Source organism: Archocentrus centrarchus, assembly GCF_007364275.1.
Source record: "Archocentrus centrarchus isolate MPI-CPG fArcCen1 chromosome 18 unlocalized genomic scaffold, fArcCen1 scaffold_23_ctg1, whole genome shotgun sequence".
Taxonomy (NCBI): domain Eukaryota; kingdom Metazoa; phylum Chordata; class Actinopteri; order Cichliformes; family Cichlidae; genus Archocentrus; species Archocentrus centrarchus.
The window spans coordinates 4,304,512-4,329,619 of record NW_022060145.1 but is presented as its reverse complement, the minus strand read 5'-3'; the positions used below and the strand labels follow the sequence as shown (position 1 = coordinate 4,329,619).

General features: G+C 41.7%; 1 protein-coding gene across 2 annotated transcripts; it reads right to left on the bottom strand.

The window, feature by feature from the left end:
• Window positions 1-202: 202 nt before the first annotated feature.
• On the bottom strand, window positions 203-25,108 carry LOC115775124 (heat shock protein 12B). 2 transcript variants are annotated; one of them, XM_030722632.1, is made up of 14 exons: window positions 24,715-25,108; window positions 22,003-22,066; window positions 19,896-19,978; window positions 19,389-19,513; window positions 19,114-19,300; window positions 18,719-18,823; window positions 18,386-18,502; window positions 11,604-11,781; window positions 6,415-6,501; window positions 5,254-5,358; window positions 4,921-5,179; window positions 4,724-4,827; window positions 1,993-2,183; window positions 203-1,917 (listed from the first exon to the last, which is right to left on the bottom strand). In XM_030722632.1, the coding sequence occupies exons 2-14, from the start codon at window positions 22,046-22,048 to the stop codon at window positions 1,450-1,452; spliced, it is 2,055 nt and encodes a 684-aa protein (XP_030578492.1). In that variant the 5' UTR covers window positions 22,049-22,066; window positions 24,715-25,108; the 3' UTR covers window positions 203-1,449. The 2 variants fall into 2 exon arrangements, with proteins under 2 accessions (XP_030578492.1, XP_030578491.1); XM_030722631.1 differs by lacking the exon at window positions 24,715-25,108 and having other exon boundaries at window positions 22,003-22,144.

The following is a 25,108-nucleotide window of genomic DNA, read 5'->3' as shown; positions in this document are numbered from 1 at the left end:
ACGATAGGTTTCGCTTTTCAGACATAAAGCCGCATCCATCTTTAATCTTGCAAACTCATGAATCTGCTTACAGCTGCAAGCCACCGTACTGCAGCACGCCCAGCACCAAACTGCAAACAAACAAAAGCTGTTTTCTGATCTGCACAGACCCCCCCCCCCCCCCCCCCCCCCCCCCCCCCCCCCCCCAGCTTTTCTAGAAATGAACCAGCTGAGCTGCCTGTGTGAATGCAAATCTCTAATGCAGTGGAGATGGAAAGTCAAATGTCCTTTACCCTGCCAGCTCTTTAGTACAAAGTCTGTGTGATGTCCAGTAAAGCCCATATGAGAATAGTACAGGTAACTGTCCTGTGAATTCACAGCTAGTGAGTGAGTGTCTCATGTCTTGCTTCAACCTCACCTAAACCAAATGGAGCGTTTCCAGTAGTAACTGCATCTGTAGTGGACTATTTCCTGCTGTGAGCTGCATTTGAAAAAAGACACTGTCAGCAGTCCATATGTTAAAACAAGAAATGTTAGTAACTAGCTGCTGCACATAGTGGGGCATTTAGCAGCTGATGAGACAAATATGAAAAAAAAAATATTGATACTGATTTAAATTCATAAGGTTGCCAATTGAAGCGCCACTCAAAATAAATGTGAAAGCTGCTTACAAGTTTAAGAGGCCATGATATTCTGTCATGTTTACAGCTTCTGCTTGAAATAATACAGCTCTAATATTTTTTCAGAGTGGTTTGAAACATTTTAAATGACACATTTAAATGTTATAATGCCACAGTTCTTATAGTATGTGGTTTGATTTAGCCCGACATTTTCAGCATGTAGTTCAGTCGTTGCACCGCTAGATGGAGTGCTTTCACATTAAAGAACCAAAGCTGCAGTCCAGTTGGTAACATTATTTTCTGCAGTGTGGTTGGTCATATAGGGTTTAATTAAGGCATCATTAATTACATGGGGCCCATGAAGGTCTGTATATTTAACAGTGAACATGAGTGAACCTCACTCATTTGGTAGCATACTGTGTTAGTTAGATTCGCTGAGCTAATAAAGTCTGCATAACAATTTCATACTCCTCTGCGAGGATGACTTTATTTAGTTAGCTTGCTGCAGCAGGGATGTGCACTCACTCTCCAGCTTGCATTGGGTTTCACTGTTTTGTGGGCAGGAAATGCTGGTGACAGGATTATAAGGGAAGGCATGACGAACTCTCTCGCTTCGACTTCAAGGAGATTCCAGAAGATTGGTGTTTGTGAAGGATGGATTCTCTCCTGATCTTCTTGCTCCAAATGTCTGAAGCAGGAGATGTGAGTTGCTCCAAACACTGCAGTGTTTTCCAAAATAAACCCCCCAAAACATGTCGCCCACTCCCAAAGTACCGCTTTTTCTAGAATTATCATCCCTCCAATCAGCTATGTGTGTTTTTGAATTCATGGCTCCACTTCCTGCTCCTCCTTAGTTAGACAGGAAGTCTATGGAAGCCCGGACGGAGCGGTTAGACATGACATCAACGGCCGTGACTTTAATCTCCGTGTCTCCAAACTGCATGGTCGCTCTGATCTCCCTTCTCTCTGGGGTTCCCGCTCCTCCCACCGCTCCCAGTGGCGGTAATGATTCCGGCAAGTCTAAAGTTATTGTCCCGCACTTCCTGACGCCAGGGTCGGAGATATATGTGACATCATCGGTCACGCTGCAGTAGATGTTGATGATGATCTTCCGTTGGCCCAGACGAGCAGGTGTGTAGCTTCGTCTCACAACCTCACCCAGGGCCACCGACTGATCGACAGAGACGAAGCGGTCGAGGATGTCCGTGCACCACTCGCGACCATCTTTGATGAGGAGTTTCTCCCGAGGGTGGCGTCCCTCCACAAACCGGTTTAGGACGCCAACACCATAGGTCAAAGGACATCGACGTACTCTGACCTGTGAGAGAGAGAGGTTGTTAGATCACGTGTCAAAGCATGACTCAGATACTAACTGGTATTCCTAAGCTCTTACCACAGTGGGATCCAAGCCAAAGAGCACAGCACCCTTCAGTATCGTGAGACCAACGTCATGGGGGATGATGATGCGGCATGTCCTCCCCAGTGCCTTCTGGACAGCTTTCTGCAGCATAGGGGACTCTGCAAAACCACCGACTAGGAAAAGGAAACGCACGCCTCGCACTTCTGGTTTCGCCATCAGCTCCTCTGTGAGGGAAGAAGAAGATGCTTTGGATTGAGAGTTTCTGTGCTTAATTAATTTCTGCCTCTTTCCAGCAGCTACTCCTGGTATTGCTTCAGTTAGAAGCACATAAAACCCTCAGCTTTTTTCTAATGGCCAGTAAAGATTCATGCTGGGAAACCATTCCCTGGTTTTGAATGTACCGCTGGAATGTGCTTGATTTAACACAGACTGTATGTTTCTGCTTTAATTCTGTCTTGACAAGACTGGAAAACCCAAACATTAGATCACAACCATTTTGAAAAGGGTCACAAAGAAAGCCATTGTGTCTTGATTGATTCAAGCTGTAATTTGTAGCTGTTTTTCTGTCCTTTTTATCCTTTCACATTTGAATTCATTAGCTCACTTAATGGCTTTGGCAGTCAATCATCTAGCAAGGTCACAAGTTCCAGCAGTGTACAAAAATCAAAACAAACTCATGTCCATGTTTGTAGTCTTTTATATTAGCAATAACTCAGGCCGATATTATTGGTCGATATTAGCTACCGCATTTGTTGCTCTCTCAGCATTCATAACAGCCGATTAATGAAAATTTAAAAAGTAAATAAGAGATAGGAGGAAACACCCTTCAACCATGTTATGGTTACTCATATTGCATACTCTGTCCACCAGAGTTCCCTGTTGGCAACACACATTTGAAATGCCACAAACACAACAACCAGCCCATCCGAGCAGAGTTGGGCGGAGCGTAAATAAATAACTATACATAACAAATGTTAGGGAAATCTGCTCTTGTTTCATGTGTTTCAAAGAAAAATATTTGAAAACTGTATTTTTAAATCACCAAATATCGGTATTCAAAACCCTATATCAGTCGGTCTCCACAAATTACTATGTGCCCTTTAAAATGGGCTGCTCATAAATGAGAAACTCACAGCTATCACCCAGCTCCGTCTTTCACAAACTTTTAGCCTCCTTTGAGCTCATTGTTTTAGTTTGACTGCCCATAATATTACCATGCTGAGGATAGGTGATTACTGCTGAATATTTTACTCAGCAGTAAAGCTCTAAAAACCCACTGAATCGTACCCTCCTAGCGCCAATCTGCAGACAGCCTGAGCTAAAACTGCAAAGTACATTTGTAAGCTGCTAATAAGAAAACCAGAGTGAAAAGAATAAAAGGCTCTATAAATGCAAATAAGTTAGAAAAATTAACTTTTTAGGGCCATAATACATCAAATATGAGTGAAGCTGTGCCCCCATTTGGCCACTGATTACTGATTATCCTGTCAGCAATCACCCGACCACCGAAGACTCATTCAGGGGTTGGTTTAACGTCCACCTCTATCCACATATTTCCAAATGGGAAATCTTAAACAGCTAACTGTAAGGTCAAAAAGCATGGAGAACATCACTGAACGTTAACCTTGAATGGCTACTTCAAGCTGGCTCATAAAGTGAGACTCAAATGAAAAAAATGCCTAACTTTATCGCTGAAAATAACATCTTCACAACTGGGTACAAAAATGTTTTTTGGTCTCAGTTGCTAATTTCCTTCTCCGTGACAACTGCATTTCATCACTAGGCCCCTCATAGCTGTCTGCTAGGTGTTAGTGAAAAGGATTCAGGTTTTAATGGAATGACCATCAAAAAAATATATATATCGGTGATTCAGTTCTGGTGAGAGAAATTACATTATTTCACTAGCGCTAATTAGCTGGTATCTATTTTGTGTGGTGTACCCATAGACCGTATATAAGATGAGTTTGAAAAGTGAAGCCAATGTGAAAATGGCCACCAGATGGCGATAGCTGTGGTTACAAAAAGACTTCCTGTGCTGTAGCAGTCTATGGGAAAACAGCCCTCTGACTAGACCTCTGCAAACACCTCCCTGATGAGTTTATGGGCTCTGTCTGTCGTTCTGAATAAAAAATTAAGTCAATTTTGTAAATCTTGCTCGTGCTCATTTCAGAGGTGCTTACTGGCTAACAAATTGTGACTGCCAGGTTGTCAGACAATGAGCGTGCAGTTTCACACTTGCCCCTCTCCTGTCACATCTAGTTTCAAAGTGAAGATGCCAAAAGCACAAATGCTCATCTCGAGGCTTCAAAACGTAACTCAGGACAGTAGCTGGGTTTATGTGTGCATCCTAGATACACCTTGGTAACCAAGTTTGCCAGGGTTAGCAAGCAACTTTACCCTGTCTTTAAAATGTGATCATTCCCAACTCCAAAAAAAAAAACCCCTTCCAAAAAACAAGATTTTGATGGCCGTAAAGCAAATTTCAGGGCCTGCATAGGTTAATTTTGGAGACCAGGCACAGTGTTCATTGAGCTTGTACAACTGTTCCATCCCGGAAAGCCTTTGCTCTGGGGTTGTTTTTCCAGAGAATCTTAGGATTTCAATTTTCAGGTATCTCTTGTTAGATTTACTGCATTAGAGTTGTGGGAAATGTACACAAAATATAAGCAGGGAGTCAAAGGACAAGGAACTGAAATTGTTTTTAAGTGCACATGTATTTTATGTCAGTCTGCAGCTCCTGTTTCTGGACAGTTGTTTTTCTTACCAATATGCTTCACAATCTTGGTGATGGTGGGCTGGAAGAGCTCATTCATGGCTTCTTGTGTCAGCCGCAGCATCCCCTGGGATGACCACTTCACTATGTTCATACTGAGACACAGGGAAAAAAAAAAAATCACTCCATTGTTTAAAGTTACATGTACACTCATTGCTCACTCATCACACCTTTCAGCCCACACTCACTTGCTCCTCCTGAGGGCAGCCTCCACACTCTGCCCTCGGTGTCTTTTGTAGTAGTCGATGAAAGAGAAAGGCAGGGAGATATTGAGGGCGTTGGTCCTGCCTGGAGACGCCGTTCGTTTCCTCGCCTCAAATGCGATCATGAGGTCCACCCAGGCCGCTGGCCGCTTGGCTTTAAAGCTCTGGATGAAGTCCTCGCCAAAGATCTGGCAAAGCATGGCTTCGAAGGCCAGGTCTACCCCGACAGCACCGTAGGGACCGCCTGGCGGAAAACACTGCAGCTTTGGAAACTGTAGGAAATGCATTTACTTTTGTGCTGTTTATAAAAGATCAAACCTGAAGCCTTGTAGAGCTCTTTAAGTGTTCCCTGTGGCTGCTCGATCTGATGGACTGTCAGGTCAACTGTTCCTCCTCCGCAGTCTGCAACCACATATCTATCACCTGCACAAAAAGTATGAATAAACACTTAGTGTTGTTATGTTTGTATCCTAGGAACATTTTGCTTTGTCATACCTCACATTTTAGATCACTGAGAAAAACACCTCAAAATTGTAAATGATAACATCTTCATTTTTGTGGAAGACACAAAAAATGTGTCCGTGTGTGTATTTGTGCGACTGTTTCAGCTTCCCCTGAAACTCTTGAACCCAGAGTGTCTCGACTGTAAACAACCTTGAGGCATCTGTGGTTGCTGCTCTTCCCCTGCTGGCGCGGCTGTTTGTGATATGTCCGGTGATAAGGGTTAGTTTTGGTGTAGCTACCCTGATGACTGCAGCCCGAGCATGGGAGCAGAAGGCACAGCAGAAGTGAATGGAGGAGAAAAAGGAATGCATGTCGCGGAAATGAATGGAAGTAAAAATTAAATGAGGGGAGGAATCAAAAGATGTTTGCAAGAAACGAAGATAAAAAAGAGTTTCTCATTTGCTGTATCTACAGTGCAGAGTCCCATGGGCTGGGTCTTTCCTGTGTGTGTGTGTGTGTGTGTGTGTGTGTATGTTTGTGCAGACAGGAAAGAGAGCATAAAGGGTCAGCAGGCACACGTGGCTTCACAGAATGCTGTCACGGCTCAGCAGCAGAATGTGTTTGAAACCACCAGAGTGGACGGCTTTAACTTTCCAAATGCAGGATTTTATCACACCAAACGAAAATGCAACATTTGCAGTGTAATTATCGAGTTTTCTCTCATGCATAATTTCAGTATAACTAAAAAAAATATATATATTAAAACATATCATGTGGCTATAATGAAATTATTTAAACCAGTTCAAACAGGATGTGCAAACATAGCTGATGTTGGGGGGAAGAACATGCTGAATGCAGCAGAAGCAGGACAGCATAGAGAAAGAAGTCACAGCGGCTGTGAAGTAGTCATTGTCCTCTATATCAAAGTGGGTGGGTCTGCTCCTCGTAGTCTGCAGGCTGGGGTTAAAGGTCAAAATCATCAATATCTCCGACATGTGGGGTCTGTCTCTCTCACGTGTGCACAGATGGCCTTACCAGTCTGCAGCTCGGACCACAGCTCTCCAGTTCCACTCTCCACCAGGAAGGTCCTGCTGTGTCTGGATCGCCTCAGCTGCTCCCTTGCTGCAACACACACACACACACACACACACACACACACACACACACACACACACACACACACACACACACACACACACACACACACACACACACACACACAGTTCATTTTTGAATCCTTTGATATTCAAAGGCACAAACCAGAACTTATTTAGGTCATTCCATCAGTCCAAAAAAGTTGAGCATTGTGGTGAAAAGGGATGCTTATATTCTTCAGATGGTTCTTTCAAAGTGGCATTTCTAATTTTGGGAAGAAAAAAAATTAAGCCAAAAGGAAAGTCTAAAAAAAAAAGCTCTTCATATGGTCAATCCCCCATGGACTAAAGCTACTTTTGGCTGCTCCCTTGCCATCAGGGGTTTGATTTGACAAAGTTTTACATGGGATGCCCTTTGGATTCAACCCCTAGGGGACCTGGTCAGTCAGCCAGCGAAATTTGCCCCCTTACTGATGCTGGCGACTCTTCCATCCTCAGCCTGTGGCGATAACGCTGTGGATTGTGCTCGATCAGCGGTTTCTTGTAAACCTGATGGGTTTTTTTTTTCTTTTCTTATCAGACGTTCAATCATTTTTGTACATGCTTCAAGTCAGTACTGATCTATTTGCATCATTACTAAACCACAATAACAGGCAAAGTTTGAAATCTTCATGTTAAAAATTCATAGAGACTAAAGAAAGATGCCTTTACATGTTAATCCAGAAATTCTGTAATTTCAGGAAACATAAAAAGTAAACAAATACTTTAGCCTGTTTTTTTGTGCGTCAACAAAAACAACAACAACAACAACAACCTTCATGCATATATACTAGAATAAAGAACTTAAGCTAATTCATCATATAAAAGGACAGTGTAATGGTCTGCCTCCAAATGACCAAAAAAATAACTGCAGTTTTAATGCATTTTTTTTTTTAAAGGGAATTTCTATGGCCTCTCTCCAGCTGTGAGCCCATAGAGTCATCACCTCCTTTCACCACCTTGCACTGCTTTGCCTGCATTCAAACATTCTTTATCTCTCTTTATAAACACACTCGGTGTTCGCTCAGTCACTTAAGCTTGTATTTGACTACTTCTCGGTGCAAAGAGGCTCAACCAAAAAACATAAACTTCCTCCCTTTTAGGCCAGCCCAGATACATGTTTGTAATTTACACTACATGTGACAGTTTATGACATTCGTGCAGGATAGACTATAAATCATTCGATCCAAGTTAAACAGGAAAACTATACAGGCATAATATTTTTTCATGACAGGAGCAATTTGTTGGAAATGAAAAATGTTCTCAAATTTCAGCCTTTTTTGTTTGTTCTTGACATGTAAACTGTGTGAGTGGCAGGCTAAGTGGACGGATGGAGGCCAACAAAAACAGCACGCACTCATACACAGCTGGCAGAAATACAACCTACCTGACAGGCTGTTTGACAGAGCAGATACACTGTATGTGCCTCCACACATCAAGGTGAATGCATGAAAGGAGACATAATGGCTTTGGGAACTAAATGGTTACAAATCAATGGGAAGAGAGAGGAGAAAGTTAACATGTAACAATATATGTACAACACATCTCCCTTTTTTGTGATTAAAGTTATTTGGCAAGTCTGTGGGGAAGCTGTGAGCCTGATGAAAAGCACGTATAAACGTGTGTGTCACAGGCTGTGAGCACATCGTTTGTCAGTGTGTAGTGTCGGTAAAAGTGCTTTTTTCACATGGTTTTCTCAAACCGCATGAACACCACACGCCACAAAAATTGGAATAAGTGTGTGTGTGTGTGTGTGTGTGTGTGTGTGAGGCTTGTGGTGGAATAAGAATGAAGGTTACAGACTTATTGGGCAACACTGCGTTGAAAGCAAAAATACTCGTTCAGTTGTTTTAGGACCTTGGATGACGCAGGAGGTAATGTATGTACGTCTGTGTGTGTGTGTCTACACAGTAAATGAAGCTGAACAAAGAACACCACAATCACACAGGCCTTGATTTTGCTGGTGTGTGTGTGTGTGTTTTACATGGGTGATGGATGGAACGCAAGTCTGGAAACCATTTACATGAAGCAGCAGAAAAGAAAATGTGTGTGTGTGTTAATGACTCCCCAGTGCTATCTTTGGAGATGAAATGAGGCGGAAGAAACGCTGAAGATAGTAAAAACCGTGACTGGGATGCAAAGTGTGTGTGTGTGTGTAAATATGTCTGTTTGCCTGTGTCTGCAGAGTCATTGGAAAGTGAATGAAGAAAGTAAGAGAGGCAGAGAAAATGCTAGGAGAATGGAGGGAAAAGAAAAATGAAATTGACTGAAAGAGAGGGAGACTGACAGGCCAGGAGGGGGTGAGATCATAGTCTCACTGCACCTTGTTCCAATTACAATATCCTGTGTTTAGTGTGTGTGTGAATGCTCTTTGTGTGTGTGTGTGTGTGTGTGTGTGTGTGTGTGTGTGTGTGTGTGTGTGTGTGTGTGTCAGTGACTGCATATGTATAAGTGGGCCTTTGCAGGGGATTTTGGTCGGCATATTGGCTCAGTGAATTATGCATCAGTCTTGTTTCTCCCCAGCCTGAAATTACTCTTGTTCGTTGCTACATCTTAGCTGTATTTCCTTCTTGCAAGACAGACACGCTCTTCTGATCTAGATTTTCTTTTCTCACCTATGTGCTGGTTCTGGAGGTACTTTCCTCGGCTGTAAATCCCCATTTTGAAATTTTCTTTCCAAGCTGCACCGATCCAAATTTCTATAGCAACAGTGGATGACATCACTGTGCTTAATGTGAATTAAGTAATTTGCTGTGATTGACTCACAGTTAAATATGACCCAATTTTATTTGGCAGTTTCGAATCTTTTGGCTCATTGTTTTGGTTTTTCATAGATAAAACATCACCAGGGTGTTTGTCTACTTTGTGTGTATCTTGCCAACTTTTTTTCTACACTACAAACCCCCCAAAACTGAAAAAAGGCACCTGATTGCCTAAAGTTGATAAAATGTTTTTAGTATTTAAGAATGTTGAATAAATAAATTCTATATGTACCAATTGCTTACAGTCAAACTAAAGTGCCTATCATTTATTTATTTAAGGATATTCAGTTAATATGATGAACTTTTTGTAATTTTTGTAATCACACAAAGTAGTACTGTAGTTTCATTACTTTCATCAAGCATGAGTAATGTAACTATGCCATCTTAGATTACATTCTACTGCTGAGATCATTACTTATTAATTAGGTATTATTTTATGGTGACCTTTTATTTCTGATGTACAAGATCCATAATTACTAGACTACAGACCTCGGCTATGTGTTTGACACGGCTGACCAACAAATTCTGACCAAGAAGCTGTGTGACTGGCTGGGCATTTCAGGTACGACCCTAAAATGGTTCAAACTGTATCTTTCACAAAGAAATGTGATGTCTCTGTTGGAGGCTTTGTGTCAAATTCCTCCTTTGTCCTGTGGTGTCCCGCCAGGCTCAGTTCTCGGGTCCCTGTTAGTCATTTGTCTGATATCTCTCAGACAGATTATTGAAAGTTTTAATATTTGTTAAATATTAGTTAATTTGTTAATTATTACTCATTTGCTGATGATATCCAGTTTTATTTCTCTCTCAAACCACAAAAAGTCTGTAGGTTATCTGGTCTATGGGACTGCCTTAATGCCATCAGGAATTGGATGGTAAAAAAAATTTCTGCAGCTTGATGCTCATTCTGATTGTGGTTGACCTGATCAAGAAAAATCTAGGACCCTTGTCTTTTTGCCGCACATCAGTGTATGTGATCTAGAGGTTATCTTTGATCGGCCCCTGTCTAAATCCTGATTTTCCACTTATGAGTAAATCGAGATCTGTAGTATTTAAGTAGGAGGTGGAGTTATTTGTGCTTTCACCTTTTCCTGCATGAACGTCTTTAATTCTTTGTTTTCTTAACTTTACTAAGTACTTACTAAATCGAACAGCCCCATATCACCCCACTACCAATGCCCCTTCACTAGCCCGCCTGTAGCATTTAGGATCCAGTTTAAAATCCTCACTCTTACTTACAGAGCGTTGTACAGTCAGGCTTCCTTGCATGTTGACGAGTGTCATAACCCAGTTACACACTTCACTCATAGTGTTACAACTTCACTGTTTGAACATGAAGGTAAATAAAGAACAATCTGCACAACTGACCTCAAAATATGATGGAACAAATAAAAACTTCAGTATGATGAAGTTTGCATAATATCTTAGCTAATGACGATAATTTTCTACTGAAGTAATAAACTATAGTGAATGCACACAAATTAAATAAGTACAATGGAAATATATTTTTTAAGTGGGCTTAATTATTCTGCAAAATAGTTCAAATTAATAAAAAAATAAACGTGTTCCATAAACTTGAAAAGGCAGAAAATGTCACAGAAACATTAAATATCTAAGTAAGTAAAATTAAGTTAAAATACTTAATATGTTTAATTAATTTCAGCATTTTGGTTAATGGTGTATACAACTTTATAACAATAGAACAGCTCGTCAGGGCTGCTGAGTGGCATAGTCAGAGAATTAAGTAATTGATGCATTTCATTTTAGAAGTGTAAACTGTAGCAGAAATTCAAGCTTCTTGCTCTGTAGGAGCTGAAATATTGAACTTCTCATGAAATGTTAAGTATAGAAACTTGTACATTGTCTATGCAGAAAGTGCTCTGTTGCCACAAACTTAACTAAACGCTAAACACTACTAAGGCAAAACTTTTCTGGCTCAGTGTAGAGTTAATTAAAGAGCTCATGTGCTAAATAGTTCCTTGAGAGTCTGAATGTTTCCTCTCCACGGGAATCCTGTGGTCTGTTTCAAAACAGACTGTAGGGTCTATCCAAAGCCTTGCATCACAATACACAACTGCAAAGTCATCTGAGGCAAAACCATGAGTGTTATCTGAAGTCAGATCGCTGTCCGCAGTGCTCTCTCTTTCTTTTTAACAGATGCATAATCAGCCTTTGAAAGAAAAAAAACAAAAAACCCACAATCCCCAAGTGAAATCAGAAAGCAACATTTCCAGGAACAGAGTGTGGTTTCATGCTCATGCTAATGACAAAGTCAACAACAAACCCCCTGCTCAAACAGAAATTACATGCACACACTCTCTCTATTCTCTACCTTGTCTGAAACTGGAGTCAAAGGGGCGGGACCCATCCAATTCCAGGCCATTTGTGATTGGCTGCATGCTCAGGTCAATCACCTGGTGGAGGCGGAGCTTCCGACAATAAATGGAGGCAGCCTCAGGTTCCAGAGCAATGAGGAGCTGCTCGGGAGAGTCAGGAGACACCAGACCAGCCTGAAAAGGACACAGCAGACGCTTTACCCACACTGTTGACTGACAGATGACCAGCTGTCCAGATGGCAAGAATGAACCTTTTTAAAAGTATTCTGACAAATACAGTTAGGTCAGTAAGTTACTGGATAAAAACACATTTTTTTTTTTGCATTTTTAACTCTGTGCACCACCACAGAGGATTTTAAATCAAGAGTTAAGATATACACTGTGTTGCAAAAAGTATTTGTTTGTCTAACTTCACACGCATATGAACTTGAGTGGCATCCCATTCTTAATCCATAGGGTTTAATATGATGTTTGCACACCCTTTGCAGCTATAACAGATTCAACTCTTTTGGGAAGGCTTTCCACAAAGTTTAGGAGTGTTTATGGGCATTTTTGACCATTCTTCCTGAAGCACATTTGTGAGGTCAGACACTGATGTTGGACGACAAAGCCTGCCTCAAAGTCTCTGCTCTAATTCATCGCAAAGGTGTTCTGTCAGGTTGAGGTCAGGACTCTGTGCAGGCCAGTCAGGTTCTTCTACACCAAACTCACTCATCCATGTCTTTATGGACCTGCTTTGTGCACTGGTGCACAGTCATGTTGGAATAGGAAGGGACCATCCCCAAACTATTCCCACAAAGTTGGGAGCATGAAATTGTCCTAAATGTCTTGGTATGCTGAAGCATTCCTTTCACTGGAACTAAGGGGCTGAGACCAACTCCTAAAAAACAGCCCCACACCATAATCCCCACCTCCACCAAGCTTTACACTTTGCACAGTGCAGTCAGACAAGTACTGTTCTCCTGGCAACCACCAAACCCAGACTCGTCCATCAGACTGACAGATGGAGAAGTGTGATTTGTTACTCCAGAGAACACTTCTCCACTGCTCTAGAGTCCAGTGATGGTGTGCTTTACAACACTGCATCCAATGCTTTGTATTGTGCTTGGCGATGTAAGGCTTGGATGCAGCTGCTCGGCCATGGAAACACATTCCATGAAGCTCTACACCCTGTTCCTGAGCTAATCTGAAGACCATATGAAGTTTGGAGGTCTGTAGCGATTAACTCTGCAGAAAGTTGGTGACACCTGCACTATGAACCTCAGCATACACTGATCCTACTCTGTGATTTTACATGGGCTACCACTTCATGGGTGAGTTGCTGTCATTCCCAACTGCTTCTACTTTGTTATAACACCACTAACAGTTGACTATGGAATATTTATTAGCAGTGAGAAAATTTCATGACTGGACTTGTTGCACAGGTGCCAAGTCATTGACTGCTGTCTCCATGCTGTGTTTCCTCCCTTGAGTTGCTCTGCCAGGCCTTCACTGCAGCCACCTTCATCTGCAGCTTGTTTGTGGGTCACTATCCTTAGTTTTGTCTTCAGTAACTGAAAAGCATGCTCTATTGCATTGAGATCAGGTGACTGACTTGGCAATTGAAGAATATCCCACTTCTTTACTTTGAGAAACCTTTGAATTGCTTTTTGGTATGCTTTGTGTCATTATCCATTTGCAATGTGAAATACTGTCCGATCAGTTTTCCAGCATTTGACTGAATGTGAGCAGAGTATAGCCCTGTGCACTTCAGAATTTATCCTGCTGGGTGCCAGTTTAGCTCACTGGTTGAACAGGTGACCATATGCCACATGGCTGAAATGCAGTGGCGTGGGTTTGAGTCCGGCCCACAGCCCTTTGCCGTGTGTCTTCCCGCCCCTCTCCTGTCTACTCTGCACTTTCCAATAAAGGTGAGAAATGCCCCAAAAATCTTAAAAAAAAAAGAGTTCATCCTGATACTTCTATCAGCAGTCACACTGTCATTAAACACCACTTCCACTGGCAGCATTACATGTCCATGCTGTAGCATTGTCTCCCCATATGATGTGCTATGCTTGAGATCACAAGGTGTTTTTCTCCTTCTCCATACTTTTCTCTTCCCATCATCCTGGTACAGGTTCATCTTGGTTTCATGTGCTTAAACAATGTTTTTCCAGAGCTGTGAAGGCTCTGTCCTTCTTGTTCTTGAGTGTAATCTATTGTTTGCACCTTGCTGTAATTGTAAACCTCTCTATATACATCCATGAATGCATCTCTTGATTGCAGACTTTGATGATGACACACCTACCTCCTGGAGCGTGGGCTTGACTTGGTTAGATATTGTAAAGTTTCTTGGTTTCTTAACTAAGGAAATAATTCTGTGATCATACACTTTAGTTGTCTTCTGTGGTCTTTCAGGCCTTTGGTGTTGCTGAACTGGTCAGTGCATTCCTTATTTTTAAGAATGCACCAGATAGCCAACGTGGTCACTCCTAAAGTTTTTGCTATCTCTCTGATAGATAGCCTAATGATGGCATCCATCACTTACATCAGCATCTCACCGGACTTCATATCAGGAATTCCAGTGAAGCACCACCAAATACAAGTTAAGGACTTGCAATCAACTCCAGATCTGCCTAATTGTCCAGAATCTTATGGAGTTAACTGTATTTAATAATGGAGATTGAATTAAGAATTCCCAGACACGTTCCTTTCATTCACTATTTCCATTATATTTTGCTCAAGAAAACTAGAAAAATGAAATCATCAGTGTCTGATTTAAAAAAAAAAACTGTAGCTCATGGAAATGAGAATGATAACTGTGCAATGTAAACATTTGGAAACATAAACACAGAAACACATAGAGATGGGAGCAAAACTGACTGACTGTTGGGATAAAACACTGAAAAGAGGAGGAGAGGTATATAAGCATTGCTCACAATATATTGGGGGGTAAAGTTGAATATGTGTGTGTATGTATGTGTGCGTGCAGGGCGGGGGTCTAGTCTCGATTTCCTGTGTTTGTACACCGGTCTCCCTTATTGTTCAGCCCTGATGACATCATCGCCAGCAGGAAGTGCACACGCCCCAAGACTCAAGCCAGGAGCCAGCTTAGCGTAAGTGTGTTAATGTAAAAGGGTGTATGCACTCGACTATTCATGTCTGTACTAAAGTGAGTGAATGGTAGATGGCAGATAAAAGTAAATAAATAATCAGTGTTCGCTGTGTCAATAAAAAAAGGGTGACCTTAAGAGTAAAAGGTTGTGGAGTCCTTCCCATGGATTAGTGCATGTACTGCACAAGTACATGCACCAACCAACCACACACAGGTTGGTTCATTCCCATTGATTTATACTGGGATAGGACACCCTGCATTCCTGGCCACGTACGTACACTTCCTGCATCATACATGTACAGTACATAGAGGAGGGTGTGTGTTTTAGTGGGAAGACATACAGAGGGAAAAGAAGCAGTGTTACGATCTACGTGTGTGTGTGTGTGTATGAGAGAGAGAGTTGTAAGTGATCCTCTGTGGGAACATTAATCAGCCTTTATCTCATGGTTTATTCACTGCCTTTTTTTCCATTGCCCTGTTGTTCTTCCTCTTTTTCTGTCACACACACATATCCGTACTCTTCAGTGATTGTGTGGCCATCCAAGTGTGCACAAGGCCATGGGAATTAAAGTATTAGATTACCGTCTACCACCCGCATATCTGAATTGCTCCCGCCGAAATATTTAATTATTCAAACAAAAATCTATTGATGGTCCCAGTCAGGCAAAATGTAGTCTACAGCGTGTTTTCCCATATCTGTGAATACATACTATAACATGTATAAAGTACAAGGGACTGATAATTTTTGAGCATCCCTGATAATGCCCGATGCCAATTTGGATTAGATGAAGTCAGAAATAGCCAATCAGTCGATACTGGCGTCCATATCGATATATGCAGCAAGCAGATATCGACACAGAGGCCGGTGTTACTTGAGTTGTTTTGTTTACATATGGGTTGTGATAAGGAATACTATGGCAGTCTTTGTGTGATGTCTTTGTTGGGATTTATTTTTATCAGCCATACTGATATTTAAAGGTATTATTCCCACTTCTGTTTATTTGCAGCTAAACTGCTTTCCACAATGTAATAAATGCATATTGTGTAGCAGGAGAATTGAGGCCTGTTTGAGTTGCTCTTATTTGTGTTCAGGGCCCTAGAAGCTCTGCTACCCCTCCCTAATAGTCTGCTGTCACCCAGCAGGCACTCTCAGACCATCCTCAGAGCATACTCATCTTCTGCCCTAGCCCCGTGATGAACCTGTTGCTCATTAAATTCATGCTAAGGGGTCTCAACTCATAAAACTGCCCGATTTTGGGTTCGTGTACAGGACACCAGTCATCCTGTTTGCCCATTTTTTGATTTATACTGGATATAGGGATAAATCTGTCCAGTGGACCTAGCCGTAGGCTAACTTGCTTGTGTAGCACAGCCAAAAACCTTGGAAATGCAAATCAAGAAAGTATAAATCTGTCCATGCAACAGGTCCGGGGGCAAAATGGGCCTCTTTTTCGTCCTATCTGGTCCTTCTCCCTCATATCTGGTGAAGCATATGTGTGAGGAGTGTAAATCCTTCTCCAAGAGTGCCTTAGGATGGCCTCAAGGAGGTTATGGCTGACAATTAATATGATGAATTTTTCTTACTGTCTTGTTGATGTATTGAAAATGCTCCAGGATGTTTGTGCCCTTTCAGATAATGACAGTAGTATTAATGGCAGTTTCTAATGAATGTTTGTAAATTGCTGACTCAGCACAAATCGTAGACAAAGAAAGGGAAAGAGTATAAATACCACGGTTAGAAGAGGAGAAGGAAGAGAAGAGAAGATGTAGCGACTGTCTTTGTCCGGGTTGTCCGTTTTTCCAGCAACTACTAAGGCACAACCTCCCGGGAGGGCTTCTTGCTTTTACTTTTTGCTTTTTGTCCTTTGTTTTTTGTGTTTGTATATTTCTAAGTACTAGTAACTTTTTGCAACAGAGCTTGCTCATCGCCATGGATCATCTGGACAGTTTGATTTTATTTAGACTCATACTTAATCTCAGCGCGGGCTCTCCTCGGTCGGAGGGAGTGATGAGGAAGCCGGGGCATGATCAACAGGTTCTTTCTTCCTTTCTGTTTCTCTGTGTGTGTAACTCAGTCTTCATATGCTACTGTCTGTCTTTTTAACTATTTGTGTGCTACTAAGATGTCTAATAAACAGCCTGCATCAGAACCTGCTCAACCCTGTGATTTGTTGGTAACTATGGTTTTAATTGGGTTTTAATTTGCAGTCAAAAAGGAACGTGGAGACCCCTAAAATGTATCCTACATCTTTCAAGGGGTGAAAATCCTGTGTATTTAATGGTTGATTACAGGCCTATTTCTGATAGTGTCAAGGTCGGACTGTGTGGCAAACAGAGGATGGACCCTAAATGCAGGACTTGGAAAACGGGATGTAAACTTAAAGTGCAGCTTTATTGCTGAGTTTTTGCAACATACAAAATTGTGTCAGGAACCGTTAAACAGAAACTATTCTTCTTCTTCTAAGGGAACACACAATGAACAGCCGATGCAGCCACGAGGGAGCACGCAACAAAGAACAGAGGGAAGATATACGCAGACAGAATACATATGCACAGGATAGCGAGGGAAGAGACAACAGGTAAGAGAGCAGCAGAAACTAATCACAGGAAATGAGACAAAAGAAGTAAAACTACATCCAACCACACAAGACAAGAGACTATCAAAATAAGACAGGAAGAAACTAACACTGAGACCAGGACTAAGATTTACAAATTTACACATTTACACCAGGACCCAAAGACAAACAACACAGAGACAAGACAGAAATCACACACGAGACAAGATAAAAGACATAATCAAATAAAGAGACGAGACTAAGACACACTGGACCAGAAAGGGAACTAGTGTCATCAAACAAGGAACCAAGATAAATTCAGAAGCACAAAGAATTATTATATTCAAAGAGCAAGATATAGAACAAGAACAAAAATCATATTACAAATAAAAAACCCTCAAAACAGTGTTTAGTCTGCAGAATCACTTAAGCCAGTCAAAAAATATAAGAAAAATACACCATAAATCAAGCACAGACTATATAAAAGAGCTGTAGCAGCCATGACATCACCCATTGGTTTGTTGGCTTGCACACTGAAGTCTTGATTTTGACACTGTGACTATGGCCATCTTGGCTAACATGCTTGGTTAGCAAGGTGCATCCACATAGTTTATAGATAGATTATAGAAACAGATAACTGCTAATTATTGCTTACTTATGCAAAAATAAAATACCATAATTTCTTTCTCCAAATGTTCCAAATAGACCAACATGAAGAGGGTTTAGAGGTCCAGTGTCTCAGATTAGCTGAGGCCACACCTAGCAGGGAGCTAGTGGCTTAGCACTAACTTGTCACTCAAAGTGGCCCCAACTCTTATAATTTTAAACCTCAATACAATTTTAAGCCTGAATCAGTTGTTTAAAAGGTCACCAACAGTGCAGTACAGTGTTTATGAAAGGTAAAATCAGTTATACACTTTTTTTTGTGTTCTTTTGGAGTTAGCCTCAAATCATGCCTGAAATCAAGCAGCGATTAGGTTAAATATATATATGATACAGATTTAGCCAAACAAATACAGCATAAATAAAGCAACATTAATTCTGTCAGGGTACTTTAAATATTAAAGAAGCAAAAAAGACACAAAAATAGGAACATGTTGGTATGTGAGTATGCTGTGTTTTGTCCTACCAGGTATGCTGCTTCTCTCATGAACTGTTTGGCAGGTTGTCTCCACACAGCAGGGACTGTAATCACCCATCTGATCTCATCTCCCTCCAGCACTGATGAAGACTGGTCCTTCACCTCCTAAAACAGGACCACAAAAAACACTTTTCTTCTTCTACCCTCACGTGTACCACACAGAATGAACCGATCCCCCATAGAAATACGTTAAACGTGCTAAACAAAGTTATAGCAAATATACATGCAGGCCATAAACAGTATGTCCTGTCCTTGAATTACTGAAAATATTCACTGTTGTGTACTGTACTGCAGCTGTGAATGAACTCATTTAAGGTGCACCTTCAGAGCATGTTCCCTGAAGAAGCGAAGGGCATGTGCGAACACTTCTATGGCCCTGACCCTCTGACCATTCACTGCCTCCAGTTCTGTCTCCATAGTGAGGTCCTGCAGCAAACACAATCAAAAGTGCTGAAAAGAAAAAAAAAAACACACACACTGCGCCAAGAAGTCTTTTCGATGTTTACAGGGTCACTTACTGTAGCACCAGTTAAAGCTTGTGACTTTAAACCACAGTTTTACTTCTCAGCTGTGGGCAGTGACATAAAAATCTCTGACTCTCGCATATGTCAGTGCACCATAACATCACACAGAGAGGACACATATTTAGGTCACTCTTTATAGCTTTAACACTGGGTACTAGATGTCACAATTTCCACATCTCCTTTCCCTCTTACACTTGTGCTGTGGATCTTCATTTTGAATTTGTCAAAGTAAAGCCAGTGCCGGGCCTCCTCTGGATCCAAGTCGTGGTAGAAGTCTCGAGCTGCAAACCCAAAACTGTGGAACCGCAAATCAGGAGTCAGCAGCAGACATGTTGGGCTCTTCTGATTGGCCACACCAGGGTCGCCACCCTCCCAACGCCTGCATGGGAGTGAGGGGGGGACACCTTCAAAGCACCGGAATAAAAATACAGAATATGTAATTGATGAGAATACATGCAGGCTCTTACTTCATCATGTGTATGGCTTCTGAGTCCTGTGTGAAGCTGAAAGCGTAGCCACTGGAGGTTGTCCCGAAGTCTATGGCTACGACAACAGAGAACGGACAGGCCATCTGTGACCTGACCTCCACCATCTTAAGACAGATAGACAGAGAGAAGTAAGAGTGGATAAGCTCATTCTTCTTATTCTCTTCACATTCTTAACATTTTTGTAATGACTAGTTTCTGTGAGCGGACAGAGCCAGAATAGAGTTAACAAGTTGGCTTAGAAATCAGAAGTTATTTTGATGGACTTGCATAAGTTTGTGCCAAGCTGGTGTGTTTCTTTGCCACTGCTTTTAGTCTTTCCAAGTTTTATACTGTAAGGTAAATGTTCTGGTAAACCACTAATAGCAGTTAGAAGTGGATGTGGCTTTACAGGCCTTGTTTAAGAACTTTATATAAAGTAAAATAAGTAGTAAGAGGAAAGGGTGTGTAGGAGTGCCTGTGGTGAGTGGCTGTGTGTGCAGTAGCTACCGGTGAGGGTGAGGGTGTGAGCGGAGTGATGCTGCAGTCATTTCTGGCTGTGGCAGGCGAAGATGGGGTAGATACATTTTCATCTGGAAGAGAAGAGAGGAAATAAAATGTCACAATATGCAGTGGTGGCTAAGGGGGCGAAGGTGAATACACTGCTCAAAAAAAAGGAAAGGAACACTTTTTAAGAGTATAGAGTATATCATCAAGTCAGTTAAACTGATTAACAACCCCCTCTGCTACTTAACTGACCAGATAAAGTTGTTAATCAGTTTCTGCTGCTTTGGTGTTAATGAAATTAACAACAGGACACTAGAGGGGCAACAATGAGACAACCCCCCCAAAACAGAAATGGTTTTACAGGCGGAGGCTACTGACATTTTTCCCTCCTCATTTTTTCTGACTGTTATTTTACTAGTTTTGCATTTGGCTGGGCTCAGTGTCTCTGCTGGTAGCATGAGGCAATACCTGGATCCTACAGAGGTTGCAAAGATAGTCCAACTCCTCCAGGATGGCACATCAATACGTGTTATTGCCAGAAGGTTTGCTGTGTCTGCCAGCACAGTCTCAAGAGCATGGAGGAGAGTCCAGGAGACAGGCAGTTACTCTAGGAGAGCTGGACAGGGAAGGTCCTTAATCCATCACCAGGACTGGTATCTGCTCCTTTGTGCAAGGAGGAACAGGATGAGCACTGCCAGAGCCCTACAATATGACCTCCAGCAGGACACTGGTGGGAATGTCTCTGACCAAACAATCAAGAACAAATTTCATGAGGGTGACCTGTGGGCCCAACATCCTCTAGTCGACCCTGTGCTCACTGACTGACACCGTGGAGTCTGATTGCCATTTGGCACAGAATAGCAGAATTGGCAGGTCCACCACTGGTGCTCTGTGTTTTTCATAGATGAGAGCAGGTTCACTCTGAACACATGTGACAGACGTGAAAGGGTCTGGAGAAAGTTATGCTGCCTGTAACATTGTTCAGCATGACCAGTTTGGTGGTGGGTCAGTGATGGTCTGGGGAGGCATATCCATGGACGGACGCACAGACCTCTACAGGGTAGGCAACGGCACCCTGACTGCCATTAGGCGTCAGGATGAAATTCTTGGACTTATTGTCAGACCCTACGCTGGTACAGTAGGTCCTGGTTTCCTCATGGTGCACAACAATGCCTGGTTTCATGTGGTGACAGTATGCAGGCAGTTCTTTCAGGATGAAAGAATTGATACCATTGACTGGCCCCCACGCTCACCTGACCTAAATCCAGTAGAGCACCTCTGGGACACTGTTTCCATCCATCCAATGCCACCAGGTTGCACCTCAGGCTGTCCAGGAGCTCAGTGATGCCCTGGTCCAGATCTGGGAGAACTCCCAGGACACCAGCCGTTCTTTCATTAGGAGCATGCCCCGACGTTGTCAGGCATGGATACAAGCATGTGGGAACCATTTTGCTGTTATAGTTTGTTAAATGTTCTAGCCTGCCGTATCATTTTTTCACTTTGATTTTTGGGGTGTCCTCTGTAGTTTGATAACTTTAATTTCCATCTAACAATGTGGCATCCTTTGTTCCTAACACATTACCCAGTCCATATCAGTTTAGATATCCAGCATGATTTTTTCCCCCCATTGAGCTCTGATGTGTTTTCAGAGTGTTCCTTTTTCATTTTTTCATTTTTTTTTTTGAGCACTATATTAAAATCTCATTAAGTTTCAATATTGGAATCACACTACATGTACTCCTTAAGACAATGAACAGAAATGACATTCTGACTGTTTGAGGAGATATGCAGTTAGTGGAAAACTCTTATCATATGGAAAGATGGACTGTCATCAGCTACTGATACTAACATGTTACTGGAGAAAACACCTTATTTTTCCACTGTAGAGATTAGATGGTTAGGCAGAGTGCAAACACACTTGACCGCTCCAGATTAGAAATTGAAAAATGGTAATGAAACAGAATGACTGGAATGTCACTGGAATTTGAAGTGAGTAATTCAAAGTGGGAGAGGGACATGGAAAGGTCAGCATGTCCACTCTCCAAAAGATAAAGAAGGAGAAGTGAGTAATTTGGACAAGATTGCAACAGAAAACCGATATCACACTCACTCGGTATCTGCAGGCTGTTGGTGTCTGGCTGCAATATGTCAGCCATCTTTACAGGAGCCAGGGTCTGCAGAGAAACACACCGATGATAACATGATGAATGATTTCTGGAGAAAACACTGCTCTGTGTGTTACACCTGATCATCCATTTGACAGCAAACACACAGAGAAAAAACTGTATGCAACCTTCATAATAAACATGCACACAAGAAAAAGGTATTTACACGGTTGCTTATTTGCACATCTGCCACAAAGTTTAAAAAACAAAATTTAATATCATAATAGTGGGCAATGCAGTGGTTAGCAGTACTGCCTCAGAACAAGAAAGTCTTGGGTTTGAATACACTGGGCAGCTGAGATCTTTGTGTGTGGAGTTTGCATGCTTTCCCTGTGCCAGTGTGGGTTATTTCATCCCACAGTCCAAAGACATGGAAGTTAAATTACCTGGTGATTCCAAACTGGTTGCAGGCGACAATGTGATACAGTATCAACCTATCTCCAGATCTGCAAACATGACTTGGATAAGCAGTCAGAGCTGGACGGACCTCCTTATATTCCAGTTTTTGTTTTCCACCACCTTCTGAGGCAAATATTTAAAATCAGTTTTTAGGGATTTTCTTGGTGAAAACAGCTTCCTGCTGCTGTCGCAACAATATATTCATGGGCTGGAAAACCAAAACAACAGCTGAAGTATGCTGAAACACTTTGAGTGATTTAATGTTACAAAAAAAAATTATACAGTCCACTTTTATCAGTTCTGATGAGTAGGCTATAGTAATTGATGCCACTATATGGATAACAGTACTGGGCCACACCTCTTAATCTTTCAGGTGTTTTCAGTCCCATTCCCACATGAGTATAAAATCCAGCACCTAGCATTACAGTCTAAAAGAATGGGCTGTTCTAAAGAGATCACTGAATTTGAGTGTGATAACGTATTCAGATTTGACCGTTGCAACAGTTGTCAGTTCATGAAATTTCTTTCCTCCTTTTAGGAACCACAGCAAGTCAGTCACCAAGTGGCAGATGGTGTAAAGTTACAGAGCAGAGTCACCGAGTGCTGAGCTGCATAATGCGTAAAAGTCACCAATGCTCAGCTGATACACAGTTTCAAACCTCCTCTGGCATCAGCACAGGAGGTTCATGGCATGGGTTGCGATGGCTGGTGGCCCAGTACTCTTGTCCATATACTTTATTATATGCTGCATATAAAATGATTGCAGTTTGATCTTTTTTTTTTCCACACTTTTTTTTACCTGACAGTACCTGGAAATCAACTCGCTACTTCAGGTGCACTTTTATTCCTTACTGGGATACTTACTTTCAAAAATTTAGTGTAGTCATTTTCATTATTATTGTTAGTAATAAAATTCCTGCTCTTTGTGCTATCACAGAACTAATTTCCCATGCTTCCCAGTCAAAGCATTACATTACAAGGTCTGTTTAGCAAAGAACATGATGCAGACAGGTTTTTGGAAGGCGCTACATAGTGCATAAGCACGTTGGAAAAATAAAAAAAGGCAGCAAATGGGGAGTTATTTTGGACAAAGAAGACACATTAATCAGTCAGGGATGGGAGGTGAATGAAACACACTCGTCATTCACAGCAGCTCTTCAACATCAAACTTAAAGCTGTCAGAACTGCACAGATGAATGTCATAAAAGTAAATGACTGTGATGTGAGTTGACTTTCTTAGTCGCTTCAAACAGTATCTCAGTGACTGATGTTATTATTTTAAAGGCTGGAGTACATCTGTTCTGTGTTCTATGTATACTGCATGTACTGGACTGACATATTTCTGCTGAAAATGCATCTACTTTGTGTGTGTGTGTGTCTGTTTTTTTTGTTGTTTTTTTTTTTTTTTTAAACTCTGGACTGTGAGCGTGTGTTTGAGTATTGATTACAGCACTGGGATTAGACTGTGATCTGAGCCAGGAGCAAACTAAACAGATGAGTGCAATGAAACAAAGATGTGTTTGTTTAAATCGCTTTCTTGTGAGTGCATGTGTGTAACTGTGTGTGTGTGTAAGAGAGAATAAAGGAACCATAAGTTAGTTTGACATCCTTTCTTTGCATACATGCATGCAACATCTGTGTGCATTTATCCAAGCCTGTGCCCGGGATACTTGACTATAACGTGTGCTTGTGTACGTGTGCATCTCTAGCTTCCTTTCCCGGCAGCTGTCCTTGCTATTTGATGATAAAACCAGAAAGAGGATGAATCTCCACATCTATTGCCTGCTTCTTTTGCATATACCTACCCCTCAGCAATGCCATTCTTTTTCTCTCTCTCATCTCATCATCTATTAAGCTTAATGCACAGTGGGCGCTTTACACCCACCCGAGTTCTGGCCAGGGATCAGCAGAACAAGCAACTTAAAAAACAAAAACTTTTGCAAAACACTCCACTTTTATGCACCATTAACAATAAGCTCTGTCAGGTTCAAGACTGCAGTAAAACTGCCGAACACATACAGTATGTTAGACATCTTTATCAGCTTTATTTTTGTTGGTTATATTTGTGCTTTGGCAGTCAAAAATAAAACTTGTGCAAACTTACATAAACAGGATTTTGTCCTTTTACACAGAAGTTATTCAGTTCAGAATATGAAGCAAAAGAAGAGGTTTCATTGCATTCCCCTGCAGAGAATCAACCCCAACATACACATAAGAGCTGGATCATAAAAAAAGTTTTATCTTTTATGTCAACTCACCCTTTAAGTGCTGCTTTCTCCACTGTGCCCTTGTTGTTTTAGCCTCTCCTGGCTGCAGCGCAAAAGTTTTCCCAAAACTCGGGAACCTGGAAAACTTGGAATCTGACTCCAGTGGCTCGAGATGGAGAGAAAGGGAACAGGAGGAAACAAGAGGATGCTTTTCTAGGAATCCCGTGCTTAAAATACAAGACTTTCCAGCTGACTTGCAGGCAGATTTTCTGAAACCGGACTTCCAAAATTGGAAGAAAATGATGGATATTGAAGAGAAATGCAAGAAAAATAACTGCTGGGAGAAAAAAAAAAGCAACGAAAGAAGAAAATGCTTGCTTGTTTTCAAATGGATTTCTGAGTTTTGCAGTTCAGTCGCTCTGCAGCTGAGCTCACCGTCTCTCTG

Excerpts from the sequence above, each read along its gene's own strand:
- LOC115775124 (XM_030722631.1), bottom strand. The coding sequence starts at position 22,144 with ATGATCAGGTGTAACACACAGAGCAGTGTTTTCTCCAGAAATCATTCA. Across the intron at positions 19,514-19,895 it reads TCACACCCTCACCCTCACCG|ATGGTGGAGGTCAGGTCACA; the intron begins GTAGCTACTGCA and ends ATCTGTCTTAAG. Across the intron at positions 11,782-18,385 it reads TGAGAGAAGCAGCATACCTG|GCTGGTCTGGTGTCTCCTGA; the intron begins GTAGGACAAAAC and ends TGTCCTTTTCAG.